A 21,545-nucleotide genomic window follows, 5' to 3' on the forward strand; every position below is an offset into this window, starting at 1 on the left:
TGGGGGGAAGGGAAGAGATAAAATGCAAAATAAATAAATATGAGGATGAAAAACAATCATGATTTAAAAAATAATAATAATAAAGCAAGCATGCATCAAATTTACTAATGCTTCTCTTTTTTTCACTCTACTGTGCCAACCAAGCCTAGCGCTCAATTTTCACAATGGAATTAACAAACTGCTATTGTTTCTGGGCCTAAGTACAGGTTTATCAGGGCAAACACCATCACATCTGCCCACTTTGAAAATCATTAACACTCAGTGGGAGTCAGAAATAGTTTGCTTATTCTTCTTCTGTACACAGTGACCGAGGAATGCAAAATAAACACAAATACTGCATTTTAGTGCCACATTCAGTGACACTAAAAGGAAAATTAAAGTTTCAGAATTATTTGCATGTACTATTTTGAATATATGTGTGGATTATCAATGTGCAACAAGGCTTCGTCTTATTTGTTTCTTGAGATGTGATTGCCTAACAAGAGGAACAATTTGAAAAATTTGCTCAGCTATTAACAGTGACCTAGCAAGAGGATGCATCGGAAGGTTTATCCAACCATTCATTTGACAGACTGTCAAGCAGTCACTGATATACAGGCCATGGATAGCTGACCAACCCATTGAGATACAGCAGCAGGCTTCTAGGGAAGCTTAGTGAGGGATTGGTGTTGAATATGCAAAAATATAGTTTTAAAAAAAATACTAAACGCACAACCCTAAGACAGGTCTACTAGAATCCTATTCAGGGCTATTCAATGGGGCTTACTCCCAGGAATGTATCTTAATATTGCTCTATAAGTATATGTAAATACTAATATATGCTATAAAATGTGAATATATCATTAAAGAACCACCAACAACAACAACTGGGAACTCTCAGCCCATACAGTAAAGCAAGCAATGGTTTCATTCAGCAGTGTAATTTATGGGACTCATTCACCATCATCATTCACCATGGAAATGTTCTTTTCCTGAGCCACAGCTTCCTGGGGATGCTGGTGCATACCCTTTCCATATGATTATGCTGATATGATAAGCCTCATGTTGTGTATGTGTGTGTTTTGCCATTGTCACAATTGACTTATTGTAACAGCGTAGACATTCAGATATGGTTTGTTATTGCCTGGCTCCTCACCATGCCTCTGGTGTTTCTTGGAGGTCTCCCATCCAGATATTTGCCAGGGTTGAGACTGAGGCCGCTTCTGAATGGCCCCAAAACAGCACCCTAGGGTCAGTAAAAACACCATCCCTGGGGAGCTGTTTGCACAGCTGCTGCAGCGCAGCAGCACCATGCTCACTGCCCCGAACAGCACGAATACGTTGTTTTCAAAACACGCTCCATGAGCGTGTTTTTTGAAAAGCAGCGTCTGCGCTTCCCACAGGAAGATTCATTGATGGCTATACGGTGCGAAAGGCACTGGCGTGAGAGCACGCACTTTCAGGCGCTGCCTGTTTGCGTGTGCTGTTTACCTTATCTTCCCCCCAGGCTCCGGAGGGAGAAGGGACATGCCCATGCTGCCCTCCAGCCCCTGTGGATCAGAGAGCAGCGTGGACGGGTCACTTCCTCCCTCTGGAGCCTCGGGGGAGGGGGGAGACAAGGTAAACAACACATGCAGGCCGGAGATGGCTCCATGCGGAGTCGCCTCTGCGGTGCGCAGCAGTTTCAGTTCGCCTGCATGAGACCATGTGAACGGTCTTGTGCTTCCACTAGCATTAATTATGCTAGTGGGCAGCTGCTTCTGCTGCAGTGCAGAAACAGCCTGAGTGTGTGTGACTGGCCCAAGGTTAACCAGCAGGTTTCCATGGCAGAGTGGGGATTTGAACCTTGGTGCCCTAGTCCGACACCTGAACAATACTGTGGGGGTTAGAGAATGAATACATGTTTAAAAAACCACAAGAATCCCCACTTCATTACTTCCAGCGTCCAAGCATAATTACAAACTTTTACAGGAGGGGGAAAGACAGATTTATTATCTGGGCACTTGTGTTAAAAGAAATTGAAAGCAATTTTCTTTCATTGTACATCCACATAAACGTTACTTTTTATTTATATCTGCTTTTCGCCCCAGTGGGGACCCAAAGCATCTTAGAACATCATTTTCCTCTCTTCCACTCTCACCAGCAACAATTCTGTGAGGAAGGTGTAGGCTGATGAGCACAAAGTCACTAAGAGAGCTAACAGAACAAGATGATGTAAAGTTACTTGAAGATATTTGAATGCTGTTATGATTATATAAAGCATTTCCCTTGTCTGCTATTCAGTCATATGACCTTCAATGTATTTTAGCCTTCGACAATACATATTTTAGTCTTTGTTAGTCTAATTATATTTGCCTTTAAGGTTTCAAGGTCTTCCACACAAGCTCTTGTAAATATGTTATAATGCTACAGTTATTGAAGTCAGAATAATGTTATATTTGGCAACTGTGGCATGCACAGGTCTCAGTTCAACACTATTCACATGCAGTGGCGTAGCTACCACAGGACAGGGTAGGGACAAATACCCCAGCCAGGCCCCCATTTGGACTCGCCCACCACACCCCTCCCCCTTTAGCGAGGCCCAGCCCTGCCAGGCTGCTCCTTCAGCCAACAGAGGCTGAAGGAGCAACCTAGCAGGGCCACCGCAGGGCACCCCTCGGCCCCTCCTGGTCCCACCAAACGCCATCCCCCCCTCACTACTCCTCTGCTTGCACATTTAAAGTTCTGTATCTGCACCAGTTCTATGTACACAGAAGACTGCTTCACCCTTTCTGGACCAAGGCAACATAATATCAATAATGTATGCTTTCAGTAAAGAGACAGTGAACCAAAAAAGAACAGATAGAAATGGGTGGAAAAACCCTAAATCAATATTTTAGCAACTCAGGGAAATTCTTCATAATATTTTAGAAGATCTAAGAAGGTTGCCTTTTTAAATGCATTCCTAAGAAGGTTCCCTTTTTAAATGCAGGAGCTATTCTGTACTACATGTCTGGTTTGGTAGACATGACAAATAACACAAAAGATTCATGAAGAAATTCTCTGGGACAGGATAAGTCATATAACAGTAGACTTCCAGGGATTTTTCAGCCTAATTGCATGCCCTTAAAGTGTTCTGAAGGTCTCAGAAGCAATATTAAAATCATTATGCACATTACAAACCCAAACTATATAGCCACAAAAGATCACATTAACCATTTGAAAAATCTCATGGTAGTGGCTGTCTTGGATTGTACCACTGCAAAATGCAGCTGAGGAATTGAATGTCTCCTTGCTACATCACATGAAATCTTCCCTGTTGAGCAGGAAAAAGAAAACTAACATGCCCAGAAAAAGTGAGGCAAGAATCTTTTTTCTTAACATGCTGGCTTTCTGATGGCTTTCTCATCCAGGGAGAGTTAAACCATATGATTTTCCGAAGCTGGAAATCAGGTCTAACAATGCAACCATGGTGGATTCCAAACTGGGCAAATATAATGGATGTAGGATGCTATATAAGATGGTTTGGGGGTGGGGGTGGTTGACTTTGCACAGGTCCCGTTCCCAAAACAAGTCTGCCCCATTTTATTTCTCTCAACTCAGGATTTTCAAAAATTGCTAAACCAGCTATTCTTTTGCACAATCCCAGGTTGGAGCCACTCCTCTGTGGAGGTGCTTTATTTTCCTCCCTTCCACTGCACTGTCCACAGTCAGAGAGAATCCACCTGCCATTGTCCTGTCGTTGCAAGGAGACCTCTTTTTTCCTTTGCATGTTGCACATGCGCATCTATGCAGATGCAGCCAATCGAATTGGCATGGCTGTAAGGATTCATTTCTGCATGCCTGCATAGCTATGCATGTGTTGCAGGAAATTTAAAAAGAGAGAGAGAAGCGTCTCCATGCAAAGGCAGGAAGCAACCCGGAATGTTTCCATGGGCTCCAACTGCTGCCTACACAGCATGCATGTGAATAGGAAAAAGGAAAACAAATTCCTTTATAACGACCACAATCCATTATACATTTGATGCGTGGAATCGACCAATATTCCAAGTGGCTGCACTATAGTGGACAGAAAATGATACTATAGTGTACTTAAAATGATTTAGATATACATAGCAGGAAGCTTTCACTGTAGTGAAAGTTGAAGTGAAAGGCAACTCCCTGACACCATACAGTGACAGTTCTTCAAAAGTAGCAAAATGTGGGTCTGTAACATTTACACATCAAAAGCTTCTTCAAGCAATTATTGCCAATCTTACATACACCTGGGCCTTCGGCACCAAAACCACCATAGTTGTAGTGGAAAGTTGGTCTTAAATGAATCAAAAACAACTATAATATTAAAGAACAAAGGAAAGCTAGTAAACAATCAGTCATGCACCATTATATTTAACTGTGATGTAGTTTCATAATATGTAAATTATTTTTGTGTGTGCATTAAATGCTATCAAGTTGCTTCTGACATGGCAACCCTATCAATTAACATCCACCAAAATGTCCCATCATTAACAGCTCTGCAAACTGAAGGCTGTGGTTTCCTTTATAAAGTCAATTTATCTCATGTTGGGACTTGCTATTTTCCTACCACCTTCAACTTTTCCTAGAAATATTATCTTTTTCTGTAAGTCTTATTTAATTAGTGGTAATTTATACAGAAAAGTGTGAAGATAATTATTGTGCCTGATTGTTATGAATATTATGCTTTATTCTTTAGTGCATATAGAGATAATGCATTTAGACAATGTAACAAACCATGTTTCATTCGTTCCAAGAATGAGCCTAGAAGTTCAGAGACTTGTACATTCGCCTCCTCTGCCTCCCCCACCATACTTGTGTGCTATTCTGATAATGAACAAAACTAGCTACAATTTGTCTTGACCTCTCAATCAGAGACTTTAATAAACTGTAGTTTGTTTTCTACCTACAAACTAGAATGCTAAGATTAAACCGCAATTTAGAACTCTGGTTTGTAGGGAAGAGATGAACCACAATTTATTATTTCAAAACCATTATTTCAAAACCATTTCAAAATCAAAACAAACTACTGTTTGTTTAATACTAGGAAGTTTTCAAACTTGGTGCAGGAAATAACTGCAGAGAGGAACATTAATACCAAATGACTTCTGAGGACCTTTTAAAAGACATACTATAGTTTATTAATGGTTCACTATTGTTTGAAACTTAGAAGTTCCTGAATTTGTTTGTGACATTTGACTGAATCCAGAGAAATGGTTATGAATCAAACCATGAACAGGGAATGTGAGAAGGGGATTTGCTAAAATGACACTACTCCATAAAGTATGCACCAGAATGTGTGTTTAACATTAGCTCTAAATTAACATTTACCTTCATATAACTATAGTGGAGATTGAAACAGCTACTCATTAACCTACCATTTCTCCCAGCTAAGTGTGAAGCCTTCTTTCAGTAGGCTGCTGTAGTTAAATAGCTAAAGGCGAACAAGCTGAAAATAAACTCCAATGAGCCAGAGATGATACTAGTGGAAAAGGCTGAGTTCTTGGAGGGCAGTGAGCTTTTCACCTTTGATAGGGTTCAACTGACTATTACTGACTCAATTAATAGTCTAGGGCTCACAGTGGACCCAACATAATTGTTGAAGAAGCAAATAAATTCAGCTACAAAAACTGTATTTTCTAACTTGATATACCCCAGAAGATGGCTCCCTTCATTGCCCTGAGTGACATGACACATGTGTCAATGCCACAATAAGGCTAGACTTCTGTAAAGCAATCTACTGTGGCCTCGATGAAAGCCTATACATTACAGCTAAAATTTCCAGCAAAAGCCCCTTTTCTCATTCTAATGAATAGCTTGAATAATTATGCACACACTTCCTCCAAAAAGCAGTTTACAATTGGTTCCCACAGAATATACTTTCTGAATTGCTTACATGACCAACCCGGCTTAGCTACAGCTGGAGAAAGCACCATGTGCTTTTTAAACAATGCAAGCTGTTGATATTTCATGAAACTGCTGTAATTTCTTCCTTTTTTACTCAACTGGTTAAATTATATGGTAATCATTATAAAAACAGTCTATGTGAGTAACTGCTCACAGAGAAGTGTCCATTTTCATTAAGCTGACAGTAGTTTCAATTACATGTTGAGCATAGGAAAGCATGTTCTTAGTAGCCTTGCTAGCAATCTTTGAGATTTTCAAAACAGCCTGAAGTGTAGATTGTGAATACCTTATGTGCCTTCCTGTGCCATTTTTTGTTAAGTAACAACAATAATGAGGAGCACCAATAAAAAGGAGAAAAAATATATGAAAGTAGGAACTCTCAGTGGGAATTCCCAACGATTAAGGGTCCTCAACTCCAACCTATCCCGTGAGAGGGAAACAGACCACCACAAGATGTCTGCCATAGGAGATGGGGCCAATCACAAAATGGCTGCCAATGGGGAGCCAATCACAAAATCTTTGACACTTCAAAGCCAATAATGCCATGATGACAACAACTATTTCTGAATGAGTGCTCTCTCCAGACCAAAGTGATGACTCCTGGGGTCTTCTGAAGCTTCTGTTCCAATGAGGCATCAGAAAGCAAACATGCGTTCTTTGCTTTGGGAAGAGGTACTCTAGAGAAGCAAGTGAGCAAAACTGGAACCACATCAGAATGCACAATGGCACCATGAGTGCCAAATTTGGGATCAATGTTTGGGAACAATAGTTTGAGTGGCATGTCCAACATGAGATCCTTTTTCAGGGGCAACTATAAAAACAGACATTTAAGTAGTACTTCAATAGGACAAAACAAAAATTGTATTCCATTGCAATAAAATAATTTGCTATATATTTGTTCGGTTATATAAACATGACTCTACATATTACATTATTAATTTATTATTTCTGAGTGAATATTAACTCTTACAGATTATCAAACAATAATAAAACTAATGTGATAATACACTGCTGCATTTAATTTCCACACACTAGGCTGTAAATCATTGACTGGCCAGCCTATGGATTTACAGACAGAACAGTTCAAATTCACATCAAGGAAATTTTGTTCATGGAATGCTTTTCAGCACAGAGCTTATATAATAAATATGTGGCATAAATAAAGTATTTGGGGCCAATCAGAGTCCAGGATTTTTCTCTTTATCAAATAGACTGTGGAAATTTGGAATACATCATTCGTACAAGGCATTTGTTGCTGTTTTTCCTAAATTAGTATACACAAATGCCTCTTCCCCCTCCCAGCTGACAAAATAAACTTGACACTCAATGGCACAGTACACAGAAATGACATGGAACTTCCCCCTTCCAGTACATAGCGGGGGGGGGGGGGGGGACTGGCTTGATGGAGATTTCTAGGAACAGAATGGGAGGTATCTATGTTTTAAAAAACAGACTGAGCTGTTACAAATTTTCCTGGAAAACCTGTTTGGGGATCCCCTTATCTGAAACTAGGGAACATATTTTCTCTGGAATATTTGAATCCACAGCTGAATTCAGTAGATATTTTGTCATCAAAGGGCTCAGCAGTTTGAGAAGCACAATATAAGAGATAAACATAAATGTTATTTTAAACTTTTGGACTGCAGTATCTCTAAGTTTTGAAAGGGAGCAACATAGGAAGCAAAACACCTATGCACTTTTTAATTAAAAAAATAAAAATTACATACAAAAATGCATTCTATGTATCTGTTCCACCATGATGAACCATCTATCACTTTCAAAGCACAAAGGACATCCTCAGCTTTGATAAATTGGGATAGCAGCAGCAATTTAGGGATTTTGTGCAGTATATATATTCAGTTTTTGTTTCGGTTGCGAAAAGAAGAAAAATCATGATTAAACAGAAAATTCACAAAGGACTTCTATTCCTTTTTTCAAGCCTGCTGAGCATCTGCTAAAAAAGAATGCCGGGGATCCACTGGAACCGTTCCACAGGCAGGAGGATTTCTGCCTGCAGAGCTCAACTTTCCATCCTCCCGCTGCAGTTGCTTTTCAAGTATTTCAGAATCCCAGGAAATGAAATAACTTTTTGTTTCTTTAATTCCCTGCAAGTTTCTCTTACAGTGTTGGCAAACTGAAATCTGGGCAAGAAGCCCTGGTTTACTGCAGCATTACAAAGCTCTGTTGCAAGATCATTTTTATGGCTTGATAGCTGAGGTCAGATTAAGATCTGACATTTCTTTTAACAAATGCCTACAAAAAGTGGCCTACATTTTCTGTCATCCTGCCATTTTGTTTAGGTACAAGAACATTTTCTGCCAAAGGAAAACAAGTTTGTTCTGAACACATCGCTTGAATGCTGCATATTTAGATTTATTTACTTTAATTTATTTTGTTTATAACCCTCTTTACAATGGAAATCCAAAGAGGTTTACAGTGCTTCTCTACTTTATCTTCACACAGGGACATCTCTACAGAAAATGGAATCAGGAGTAAGAACTGAAATTGGGCTCTCCTAGGTATTCCATCACCTTGACGAAAGGAAGGCATTTGAGGTCTGTGGAACTGGGTGGACTGTGGATTAGAACAAAAAACAGGCTGTACAGTGCTTGTGAGGTGTAGAGATCAAAGAACCCTCCCATCACTGAAGTCTGGGCATTGGGTATGCAGGCAGACAGCGCCATGAAGCAGCGAGCTGGACTGCTGCTGTAGAAGTCAAAAGCTGGGCAAGAGGCACACCTGTGAACCTGCTGTCCACCCTCCTTTCGGGCTTCTACTGCCTGCCTGCTTGCCCCTTCTTCTAGCATGGAGGTGGTCGGCTGGAGGCAGAGTGCACAGGTGAGGATGGGGGTTATAGCAGCGAGCTGGGCTGCAAACCTTTGCAGATGGGTGCACGGTTTCTCTGCTTCACTACATTACGCCATGCTGCTTGCTCATTCTCCTCTAATTCATTCCCGAATGGACAGAGCCAGGTCAATTGCAATTGAGGGGCTAGGCAGAGGGAGGGAGTGGCCTGAGAGAGGTGCCTCTGCTCTGGCTTGTGCCCTCAGTGGCTGCCTTTACTGTCAATACCTGGACTGCCCAGGATGGGAGAAGGCTGAAGTTGCCTTTTGAGAAAGGGATGGCCAGAGCAGCCTCTGGATTGCTGGGTCCTGCACACCCTCCTCTGTTGCTGCGATCTCTTTAACTTCACTTCTGTCCACTCCCTTGTTCTGTTCTGTTCTGTCTATAGGGGAGAGATGGCTAAGGGACAGGCCAAGTGGCCCCAGGGGCCTCACTAATCGGCCCTGCCTTGCTCCAAGGAGTTACCCCAAGGTTGGGTCAGGGCTCCATCGAGGAAGCCTGAGCTTCCTCTGCACACCCAGGTTGGGTGAAAGAGCCAGCTGGTCACCTCTGAATTTCGGCTTGTGGCCTCAAATCTCCACGGGGTGAAAAGCAGAAGGGATCTCCCTGTACTGCAGGGGCCATGCTGGGGGGATTGGCATTTCACTTGTGCATTCCTCCTGACCTTGTGTTGGTAGAGGCAGAGGAGGCCTCTGAGCTTGGGGAAGAGGTGGGTGGCTGGCAGCGGTGGGCAGCCTGGTGTGGGGGGGGGAATAGGAGGAGGTGGTGGAACAGTAGGCAGCCTGATGTGGCTGCTTCCTTGGGAAGAGGGGGCAGACAAATGTGCACCTCATGTGACACATACAAGTGGTGCTTGTATGGGCTCATGCCCCCTTTGTTCCCCCCTAAATACACCATTGTCTTCACGACAATAATCCTGTGGTATAGGTTGGAATGAGAACATGTGTATGATTTGAAACAGAGGTTATGCATCCTGATACAATTCATTCTATTAGGCTGATATACAATGCTGCTGATGAATAAACTAAAAAGGAAAATTCATACAGAAAAAGCTCCTACTTCAGAGAATGACTTATCATTTTGGAGAAATAGTGGTAGTATATGGCAGAGTAGTAGATACTATTAATTTAGCACTAAAGGCATAGCCAGAAAAAAATCTTGCAATTAAAAATATTTTTAGACTTGCAGATTAATTATTTTATTGCTCCTTTGTCTTCAGAATACTTTTCAGAGAAAACCCAACATTTCTTTAATAGTTAGTTGTAGGAACAAGTATATTAAAGCAAACTAATGCACCAGAAAGCTTTGTTAACATGAAACACTGTGTTTGTCAACAATTTTCATATTCCAAATGTACTTTTTAAACATAATTAGTCCTGTGTACAGCTGTGATGGCTTCAGATCAGGGGCTTTTTCTACACAAGTTATTTAAAACATTTCCAGGACTTTAATAAATTGTTTCCTCTGTGGTGTTCCACACTTCATTTCTCTCCATTCGTTCCAGAAATGTTTCATTTGCCTTTTAATCCATTATATTTGAAAACCCTTTTACGACAATTCCTTTGACTGAAACGTTGCCAAGTTGGCTTCCCTTGCAGTGCTGCATTCTTGAAATTTCCCATTGAAAAGCCAGTCCTTTTCTCAAGCCCCTGTGCCCTTGCTCAACTTTCCCCTCAGAGCTTGGCCCGCCATTTTTTCGAGGCCCTCACCTCTTGGTTTTCATTATTTCATGCAGTTTATATTTTTTTGGCTGTTTCTCTCACTCTTTCCCTCACATCTTCTCTTGTGTACAAGAAAATTTACTCGTGAGTAAACCCAAGATTACATAAACCACTCACCAGATTTTCTTCCTGCAGTTTCTCTTACACGGGAGTAAATTTACTCAAGAGTAACCCCACAATTACATGAAGCAATGATTCCACAGATTGACAAGGCGTCAAATCAATGAATCAGCAAAAAAAGAGAGACATTTTTGTAAGAGGTGAGTGTGAACAAACAGGGGAACAAGAGGGTGGGGATCAAAAATGTTCTCAAGATGTTCTAAATTATTTGTGTGAAAAATCCCAGTAAGATGCTAATTTTGAAAGTAAAGCCACAAATCTTAACCATGGACTACTTCAAAACACAAGAATAAAATCTTCATGTTTTGTAAATTTAATTAACGTTAATAAAATGTGCTGAAAATCTGGATTGAAGATGGTCATGTTACTCCAACCAATACATTTAAAGAATTCAAATAAAGTAAACACTGGCTTAATCCTAAAATACAATACCAACAACTATGTATGTGGAATGGGCTCAGAGACGATAAACTCACCATAAGATTTCACAGTAATTTTCCAGCACTACTTATAGGATTTTAAAACAGTAACTACATGTAGAAATGATCCTCCAGCTAGTAACTGAAACATACTTTTACAACCCAACATATCAGAAGTTTAATTTGTGTGAACGATAATAATTAAGAAAAACACTACAATAAGTGGAACAATCCAAGCTTTAAGGACTGGGAGTTGGAAACAGTAAGAGACTTTTCTTTTTTTTTTTCTGCTGAAAGCAGATAGCTTTTACCTGCTTTGCCCCATCTCTCTGTCTGATGGAGATATAACAGAAGCTGCACCTCTAAAGACATTACTGACTGTTGCAAGAGGTGGCCTGCTTTAATCTGCTTTGCCTCTATACTTTGAAGGTATAAGGTATGAAGGTATAAGAAATTGCTGAGTTAAGGGGTATTATAGGGTGGCCTTTTGCAATGGTTAGCAGTTTTGCTTCTTGGGTGTGGGGGAGGTATGCAAATGTGTTTTTATATATAGAATGTTTATTTAAGATAAGGACCAGAGGAATTTGGGTCATCCTCCAGGTCAAAAGTGAAAATTCTGAACACCACAGTGCGAAAAGCTTCTAGCATCAAATACAAGAACCACTTCCACTGTTGATCTTCTCCTTAGTGGCCTGATACTCTAGCTTTATTCCAGCTCTGTTCTGCAGATCTGGCAGCGAACAGGGTAATCTATAAACACAAACTCCTTTATAAAGCTTTATACATTTCCTCTCAAAAAGACATGTGATGCTACTTCAGGAGGGCAGTCGTGTTGGTTTGCAGTAAAATAGCTAAATTCAAGTCCAGAAGCACTTTAGAGGCCAACAAGATTTTTAGGGTATAAGAATGTAAGAGTTAAAGCTCCCTTCATCAGACACAGTTCCAGAGGGTTGGCTTCAGCTGAAGTAAAAACAGGCAGAAATGTCTGCTCAGGTGTGAAACAAACTGGGCACCCTTGGGCAAGTCACTATTGCACCGAGCTTTTGTGACAAGTAAACTGAACCCACATTCACTGCTCTAAACTTCCTGAAGTAATAGCAGGGAACCATTGTACCCAGCCCCCCAAAATAGCAAACTTATAATATTTACTACAGCACAAAGAAAAAGACAATGAAGATGGAGGTCAAAACTGAAGAAAAGGCACTTTGTTAAGATCTGAAAGGACTCCAGTATTGTAATTCTGCTTTTCAGCAACAATACTTCTGCATTCACAATTATGAGATATATTGCTGGGGCCATTATTTTATCTGCCAGAAATGATCAGCCAAAACCCTTTACAAAATACTGCTTCCATCCTGCAAACTACGTGAAACAACTTCTCAGTGTTTATCACTACCCTATTTCATTCTTATTTTATACTGATGTTCTTTCCTATTATAAATTACATAAAGCCAATAATGACTACACTGCTTTAATATCAGGGCTGACTTAAAAATGCAAGGGTCGCTTGTCATTGTATGGAATGCAATGGTATGGTATGAATTCCTTCACATTTCACAGACCCTCTTTCTAAACATGCTTGCATTTCTGTAACCCATCAAAGAATTTCTAATACAATGACAATCCAAACTATAGGAAATCACAGTAATTAACATTATTTAACTGGTATGCAAAAGTAAACAGGAAAGGAAAAGTTCTTTTCCAAATACTTTACATAATCCTTTAAAACTGATGTTTTAGTATCCAGCATGATTTGTTCCCGCTCAAAAATAATTGACATACAACTAAAATTGCATTATTTTATAGCAATGACAAAATGACAAAGAATGAATGAATGAATGTAGACATATATGAGAAGTGAGAGAAATGTGAGAAATATATGTGTCAAAATTCATAGGTCAGGCTAGAAGGAAAACAGAACAGAGAAAACCAGTAGAAGAGACAGACCTGGGTTTCTTCTCCTTGATGTATCCACTTCTTCTGTTATCACGTTGTGTAATGTACAGACAGAGACAAAGAAGATGGACGTGAGTGGATGTACTCAGAAGGTATAAACAGACACTGAGGGAAAGGGCCACAATTGTTTGAGAAAGAAACCTGTAGTGCACAGTCAGTCAGTGGAGGGGAAAAAAGAAAACACAGCAAACACTAAAAGGAAGAAAGTTTCTATTTGAACTAAAAAGGATCAGAAACACAAGGTTAGTGTAAAACCTTGAGGGGAAAAAACACATATTGTTACAGCTGTCCCACCAGCATGGCTGAGGAAAGATGCAAAAAAAAAAGATGCATTTATTCACAAATTAATTTTGGTCCAGGAATATTCAGTAATCTTAAACAATATTTTCCCAGCCTAAAGTTAAAAATTAACTTTGCGCTTTCTCCATAATATCATCATCAGACGGTTTAAAATCTTTTTTGCTGAAGTTAAACTAAACTAATTAGCATGGAAAAGGGGGGAAATATTTCATTATCTTGAAGAGAAACAGAAAGCCACTGGTTTATAAGAAGCCAAATTACGAGTATTAATTAAATATATAAATGTTCGTGAAAACAGGGCAAGATTACAATGCAAATAAAAATTGGGTTCCCGTGGAGCATTGATGGCTCTCATCTATAATTTCTGCCAAGAGCTTCTGTTATCATCATTCACATTCTTCATATATCTGATTTATTATATAATCAACACAAATATAAGAGTTTGAACAAACTGAGTGAGATGTTTTTCCTTACGACTCCTCAGCCTTAAGGCAAATTCCACCTTCCTTATGGAAAGGAACTGTAACTACAATGAGATTTTCCAATTAAGCCTTTACCACCTGTCTGTTTTTCAGAATGGTCTAGTGCTTAGTAGACACTTTGAAGCAAGGGACAACTGCTGATGCATAGGAGGACAATCTATTCCATTTGGTCAGTCGAAAGAAAATGTTCTACAGGGTGCTGAATTACAGGGACAGTCAGACCACAAATCACTCGCTGCTGGAAGCTTTCTTCTGTCCTGGTAGAATCTAGAATGATGAATTTAATTCTAACAGTGAATAGGACTTAGTCTGCAGGTGAATCTATATTCCACTGTACCCTGTAAAATCAACCCAGAACACTTTCTTGAAGACACCTGTACAACACGAGCATAAGAAATGTTAAGCATTTCCCTTCCTATGGAGACTTGATAAAGACAAAGACAAATTCTGACCATATTTTGGAAGAAATGCAAAACTGCTAAATATTTACAATATTTAGAACAGTGATATTTTAGTTTACTTGGTTTGTCTGTTAAAATATGCTCTTAATGTTTGGAAGGCATCGGCCTAGACACAAATTGAAATACAGAGTAAAACAAGCAAACATCCTTTAATATATGTAACACCTGCAGTTTTTGATTCTGTCAATTATTTATACAGTAAAAACCAGCTGAAACCATAATTTGTCTATTTGCCACTTTTGTATCCTGTTTGCTCGTGAGGACTCAGAGCAACATATAAAAGAAAGAAATGGAGTGAAATTCCAGCATCTGAAAAAGATGTTCCCTAAAACCAGTAAGTTCCTCATAATTAGAGCTGTAACTAAGAAGGCCTTAATATACCCTTGTAGATCTTATATTCTACAGTCTCTCTATATTTTATCCCATACTCTCAATCATATTCATAAACCAAAGAAGGGTTGATCCACAGATTTCACTCAGGTATAGGCAGTGAAGAGCAGACCATCAAAGGTTTCTAAATAACCACTAATACCCTGCATTAGCATGCACCTGTCAGGCAATACAAATATCAGAGAATGGCTAGATATGTTCTCACAGCTGTATATTTGTGTCTGCATTTTATACCAGCTCCAGTCCCATGCAGATCCTGTACAAAATGCATTTCAGTATCTAATTTGTCAGATTTCATATAGTAGTCAAATCCTCAAATTGCAAATGCAGGTAATAAATTCCTTCTGAAGTATAAGTATAATCCATGTTCCACAATAATCAAGATATTCAGAATGCCAAGATTTACAGTGCAGTTCTGTACAGTGCTTTGAGTCTAACCTAACAGAAATCAATGGGCTTAGACTGGAGCAACTCTTCATAGGACTGCATTGTTAGACAGAAACAAAACCCAGTGATGTAAAGCTTGTGTAACATCTTTGTAATCACACTACCTCCATTGTTCTTATTCAGTGATATCGTTACAAAGACATCAATGTCTTCAATTAACCGTATATGGTTAGGGCAGTGCAAAAATTACCTTTGTATTTCATATAACTTTGTATCTCATTAATCTTTTCTGTCCTAGATATAAAAATCTGAGGGAACTGTTTTCAGTATTAGGCCATTTCCGCACACGCAAAATAATGTGTTTTTAAACCACTTTCACAACTGTTTGCAAGTGGATTTTGCCATTCTGCACAGCCTCAAAGAGCACTGAAAGCAGTTTGAAAGTGCATTATTCTGCATGTGCGGAATGAGCTTTACTGAGAGGAACATTTTCCAAAATGCTAATAAAATATTTTTTTTGAAAGAGATCTTCAGATTATGCGACAGAGTTAGTCTGCTGCTACTGCTAAGAAATTCCACAGAATGATCATTAGGTTCTTTCAAGGAAGATTTTCTCTTCCAATGGTTGACAGAATATATGTTAACTCTCTTATTTTACTTACACATATTTAACTGTGATTTGAACAGTAAAATATATTATTGTATTCTGTACGGTTTAACGTTGTTTGTATAAGAATATATTGGTTATTACCAAATTGAAAAAAATCATCACAGGGGTTCCTCCTTAGCTCATATTTAGCAGTTTAGCCTGTTTTTTTCTTTTCATGGTTTATGTCTATCCGTGTTACCATCCATTTTTGTGCCGCCAAAGAAGTGGCAAAGGAAAAACACTTTCAGATGGCTGAAATAATCTGTGCTATTTTCAGGAAGTGCAGCTTCTCTTACACTGGTATAAATAAGTCATCTACAATCTATTCTATACACTTGAGACATTTTTATATGCAATTCCTTTTTTGGAGAGGGAAGAGGCTTCCGAGTTGGAAAGAAAAAACGAATTGAACTGAAATGGCCCTTCTCAGACTGATGAACCCTTCCCGAGAATAATTTCTTGAAACTAATAGTTCACTCACCCAATGTAACGTAATTTGTGGGAAGGAAGAAGAGGAAGAGGTGGAAAAGTAGATGTTTGGATTTATACCCCACCTTTCTCTCCCTTCCTCTCCCCACAATTGTGAGGTAGTGACTAGCCCAATGACTAACCTCTTGTGAGGTAGATGGGGCTGAAAGAGCTGAGAGAGGTGTGACTAGCCCAGCGAGCTTCTTGTGTAAGAGTGGGGAAACAAATCCAGTTCACCAGATTAGAGTCTGTTGCTCATGTGGAGGAGTGGGGAATTAAACCCAGTTCTTCAGATTAGAGTCCACCATTCTTAACCACTGAATACCTTGAATGTGATTTCTTCAGAATCTTCATATGGTTTTTGATACTTTTGCACCAAGAAGCCAAGCCCTCTCACGCCCCTTCAATAAGCCATGTGATTCTCAATGCATAATATTTATTAAATCTTCACATTTTTTTCAGCAAATATAGTTTCAGTATCCAAACTTCATCACTTTCACATACAACAATGGCTAGCTCAGTCATTTCTCACTCATATGACTGTTTTCCTGTCCTCTCAAAGAAAGACTTAACAAGATGCACCTAACAATCCTGGGAGACTCACCTCTAAACTAATTTATCTTCCTCTGTTCCTTCCTCTTATTCCCCCCTTACTCTTCTGCATGCCTTTGCTTTCTTTTCATATTGTGCCACACAGTGACCTCTTGATGACCAGTCAACCCATCCCAGTCTTCCTCTCAATCTTACAAAATGATAGATGGTTTAGGTCGCAATCCTAAGCACATTTACTAGAGAACAAGCTCAGTGAGAGGATCATACTGTCAGAATTTTAAATAACCTTACACATACTTTATTGATAATGACAAATAAAACTGAACAAAAGGAAGGTCAGTACTAATTTAAACCAAACACTTTCTAATTGATGTGCATTCTAACACGCGGCTCTATTTTTGCTATTCTAAAAAAGAAAAAAGAAACTGCTACAACACTAATCTAGATAGTTTCTACATACTAAAAAAATTCACAAAGTGAAAAAATACGTTAAGCACACACTTATTGCGAAAAGCATGAAATGTAACGATTATAGTCTCATGCTTTCAGATGGTTTTCCAAACCCTGACAAACCTGGCTCAGTATGATGTTTCTTTTTCGGCAATGATTTGTCATCAGTTATTGTACCATTCACCTTTTTCTGCTGGTCTTCCCAAGTAACTTCTAGCGTAAACCAAAAGAAATCAGAGCTTGTCAGAAACATTAAGTCACTTCTAAAAGACACCTAACGTAATTTGAAGCATTTGACTGTAAAGGGGTAATCAGCCACCAGCAGGGTAAAACTTATGTTCAGTTAATTGTTCACTGGTCCACATGGAATTTGAAAGCATTGTAATATATATAAGTGGGGAGTTTTTAAATACTCAATTCAATATAAGCAGTCTTTCTGGGGGAGAAAATACACTCTTTCAATGTATCTAGCCCATCTCAAAGATTCAGAATATGCTTCATATAGATGAAAATATAAAATAAAAGACAATGGCTCAGATTCTTCTTTAAATTTCCACAGAGAGAAGGGAAGGTGATTCTTCCCGAATTCCCCATCTTGGGGCAGAGTTTTGACTCCCCCCACCCTCCACAATTGCTATTACTGTGGGTCCCTTAGAATTAGCATTTCAGTTTTTAGTATTTTGGATTGCAGCAGGAGAGGGCAGCTGGAGAAGTCATGCTCTGTAGACAGAAGTTCCCTTTGTGAAAGTTGTAGGTAGGATCCAAGTCAATACAAAGTCAGATTAGTTAACTCCTTAATGACTTTACTGTCAGCCCCCACTCCCAAAGGAAAAAGAAAATTAGGACTGCCTTGCTAGATCAGATTAAGTATTATTTTAGTTCAGCCTCTTTGCAATATCCAGAAAGATGACCCTGGAAATTCTCAAGCACCGTAGTCTTCACCAGCTATTTATTTCCAACTATGGATATCCAGAGATACACTGGCATATTACCATTGATCAGGATGTTCTTTTTACCTGTCGCAGTTTAGTCGATATAGACCTAGCCTACAAAGAGTTGTCTGATTCTTTATTAAAAGAATAATTAAATCTTACAATAATAAACCCTCATAAATACATCCTGTGCACTCCTAATGCGTAGTTCCAAATGTAATTATGAGAAAAGTGTGGAAATATAATTGATATACTATATCTTCCACTCAAAACGTGGGCTCAAATGGTTACTGTACTCCTGGATTACCTAGAAAGCTGCAGTATACCTGTTGCCAAATAAGCCCCCTGAAGTTATGTGAAGTTTTCCTATTCGAAATTGTGATTATATTTCCACTAAATGAGTACGTACTTCAAAGTACTTTCAAATTGGACACTACAGATAGAGGCAAAGTTTTCCTCAAAAGCACAAGGTGCCTTTAATTAAGCTAATATGCCAGCTGTGTCCCTTCCTTGAGAGGTGTGATTCAGCCACAGTTACCCATGCTGTGATTACACCTACCTGCTTTATGTGGGGTTGTCTCTGAAGTCTCTTCAGAAGCTTCAGTATTCAAAATGTAACAGCGAAGATGCTAGCAGGTACAAATTACAAGGACTACTTGTTACCGGTTTTAAAGGGTCTATATTGGCCACCCACGAATGTACGTGTAATTCTGAGTCACCTTGTTAACGATAAGGACCTTTTAAAAACTGGGACTTGGATACCTGAAGTGAAGGACCACCTTGCTTTGTATGTCTGTCCTTCCATTAAGATCATCTGCTGTGGTGTGTTATCACTTTCAGAGGCTAGACAAGGATTAGAGGCAGCACCCACTCATGGGAAATTGCCAGGTTCTAAAAATCCTTCCCCAGAAGCTCTCCCAGTGCCAAATGTTTGTGTTTTTAGGCACTAGGTGAAGTTATTTTTACTTTCGTAAGCCTTTTAAATTTCCCTTCCTTGAGGTTTATCTGTTGTATGGCATTTTCCCCACTGCTGTTTTAAGAAAGCTTTCCTGTTATTATGCTGGCTAGTTTTAGAGGTTTAAGACTTGTTTCCAATCTCAATTCAATATTGTTCTGTTCCAGTTTTTTTTTTATGTTCTCAGTTCTTACTACTTTATTGTTACTTTTTGTTTTAGGTTATTTTGCACATATTTATAGATAGAGATAGGGTCCACCGCATAAACATTTAAAACCCATAGGAAATGAAAGATTGGTCTTTTCCACATTTGATTCAGCTGGGGTGGCCGGGAGAAAGAGATTTCAGCAGCAGTCATTTGTATGTAAATTACTGTAACTCATCTCATGTTACAGATCTGGAGATACTGAATCAGAAGTCGTAATAACCCAACAAAAAATGTTCCTAGGTAACGTGATGCCTATCTCGTTTTATGGATTTTAAGAATTTCAAAGTTGGCTAGCCGTTTGAGAAATACTTTCTAAGCAATATTCTACTATTACATTGTCAGGGACTGACTCTATCCCTGGACATCTCAGACAAAGTGCTGTAATGGTTAGAGAGCTGGACTAAATCGGGGGAAATTGGATTCAAAGCCTTACTAAGCCTCAAAACTTTGGTCAGGTCAGTCACTGCATCCCAGTCTCACCAAACACACAGGTTTGTTGCCTAGGTCAAATAAGGAAGGGGGCAAGCATGAGTGCTACCCTGAGCTATTAGAGGAAGGCTGATTAAAACATACTAGTATTTGACCCTTTCTACACATGCAGAATAATGCACTTTCTATCCACTTTCAGTGCACTTTGCAGCTATGCGGAATAGCAAAATCAATTTGCAAATGATTGTGAAACTGGATTGAAAGTGCATTATTCTGCATGTGTGGAAGGAGCCTTTGCATAATTGTACATAAGTTGGATGTCCGAGAAACAAAGATGTGCAAATGATGTATAACCCATTGGTGCTCCAGTATTAATAGGCCTCCTGAGATTTTTTTTTCTGAATTCATTAAGAATGGAGTTGACAAGAAAGAAATTAACGACATAAGAATGAACTGCTAAAGCCCTTCGAGCCCTTCGGGGATGAGGTGGCTTATAAGTAAGTAAGTAAGTAAGTAAGTAAGTAAGTAAGTAAGTAAGTAAGTAAGTAAGTAAGTAAGTAAGTAAGTAAGTAAGTAAGTAAATAAATAAATAAATAAATAAAATTGTGAAAGAGTCAAAACTTTATAGAATTGCAGTTTTTACTGATTTCCTATTCAAGCTGCCGCCCCTTGTGATGTAGTCTGTACCATTTCAACCCTCAGAAGCATTTTTTGTTGGCTGTGTGGGAAAGTGGAAAAACTAGAAAGTGTTGGGAAGAATCCATTTTGTGAGCAGAGTTCCATCTGCAGTTCTTTGAAGGCAGCCCTATGTTATTTCTTCCCAAAAAAGGGGAAAGATGGCAATAGAAAAATATTAGAAACTGCAGTTCCAAAGGGGTAGCCAGTTGTATTAATCAGCTGCAGCAAATTGAACAAGAGTCTAGTAGCACCTTACAGATTGAGAAAATGTATTTCAGCATACTCAGCTCTAATTTAATTATCCCTTTTCAAGATTAGATAAACTATTAGGGGCTCTGCCTGTTTCACAGCTAAAGAGGGCATACATTAATTTGGCCTGGAGGAAGTGCAAAAATGAAATGGAAAGCAACATCCCATAGTATATTTGGTATAAATAGATTATATTATATATTGGTTGAATAATATTGCAGGGACTAAACCACTGGTCTTTACTGATGGAGGTGTACTGTATCCAATGGAGTGCAAATTCATGAAGTGTTTTTTAGCGGAAGGATAATTAAAATGTGTAATTACATTACAGTGTTGACTATAAACACTAGCTAAAAACAAATCAGCAGGTAAAGGAGCACTTGATGTTTGCAACATGATGAAACTCAAATGTTTGCAATTCAGTGTTGCAATCATTAAGTCGGAAACAGACTATTCCAGCAGTTAAATGAAACAGAAATTCAGAGGAACCTTAAGGCTCACAAAAACATTCCAGCTTTGGTCAGTCAGAGCTCATTTTTTCAGATGCTATGGGAAGGAAATAATTTTGGACACTTCAATGTTACTAGCTTCTGGATAGAACTGAACGAACACGAAAACACACTTGCATGTTTAACCTAAAAAGTGTGAGCTATCGTATCACTTTATTTAAATCAGATTTGGTATATTTCTAGCCTAAAATTTACATTCCTAATCCTTTATTTTGTGTCATTTAAAAGTACCTCAATCGAAAATTACACTTTTGAAACAAGTCCTATTAGATAAAACATTTGTACAAATTCTTCAGATAATGTCATATCAAGGTTTTATTTCAGTATTTTATTATATGGGCAATCTCATTCCTGATACACACTCAAGATAAAACATTTAGTTCCCCTTGTTAGTTAAGAAAGAGTTTTGTAGTTGAATCAAGATAAATGAAATCTCAAACTGTAGAATCTGTCCAAGGCAAAGTAATGTAAAATAAATTGTCAAAGGCTTTCATGGCCAGAATCCC

The 21,545-nt window shown here is 38.8% G+C and overlaps 1 protein-coding gene across 39 annotated transcripts in view; it reads right to left on the bottom strand.

Annotated features, from left to right (window-relative positions):
• The window catches only part of RIMS2 (regulating synaptic membrane exocytosis 2), a 433,065-nt gene that overhangs the window by 77,001 nt on the left and 334,519 nt on the right, over window positions 1-21,545 (bottom strand). For 31 of the 39 annotated variants that reach the window (XM_048508147.1, XM_048508154.1, XM_048508146.1 and 28 more), the window contains 2 exons: window positions 17,203-17,292; window positions 12,932-12,964 (listed from right to left, as the gene is read on the bottom strand). The exons of 6 other annotated variants lie outside the window; for them this stretch is intronic. In XM_048508147.1, the coding sequence (XP_048364104.1) occupies window positions 12,932-12,964; window positions 17,203-17,292 (123 nt within the window). The remainder of the gene's footprint in view (window positions 1-12,931; window positions 12,965-17,202; window positions 17,293-21,545) is intronic. 2 more of the 39 variants (XM_048508156.1, XM_048508151.1) reach the window with 1 other exon arrangement.

This window comes from Sphaerodactylus townsendi, linkage group LG09 (assembly GCF_021028975.2).
Source record: "Sphaerodactylus townsendi isolate TG3544 linkage group LG09, MPM_Stown_v2.3, whole genome shotgun sequence".
NCBI lineage: Eukaryota > Metazoa > Chordata > Lepidosauria > Squamata > Sphaerodactylidae > Sphaerodactylus > Sphaerodactylus townsendi.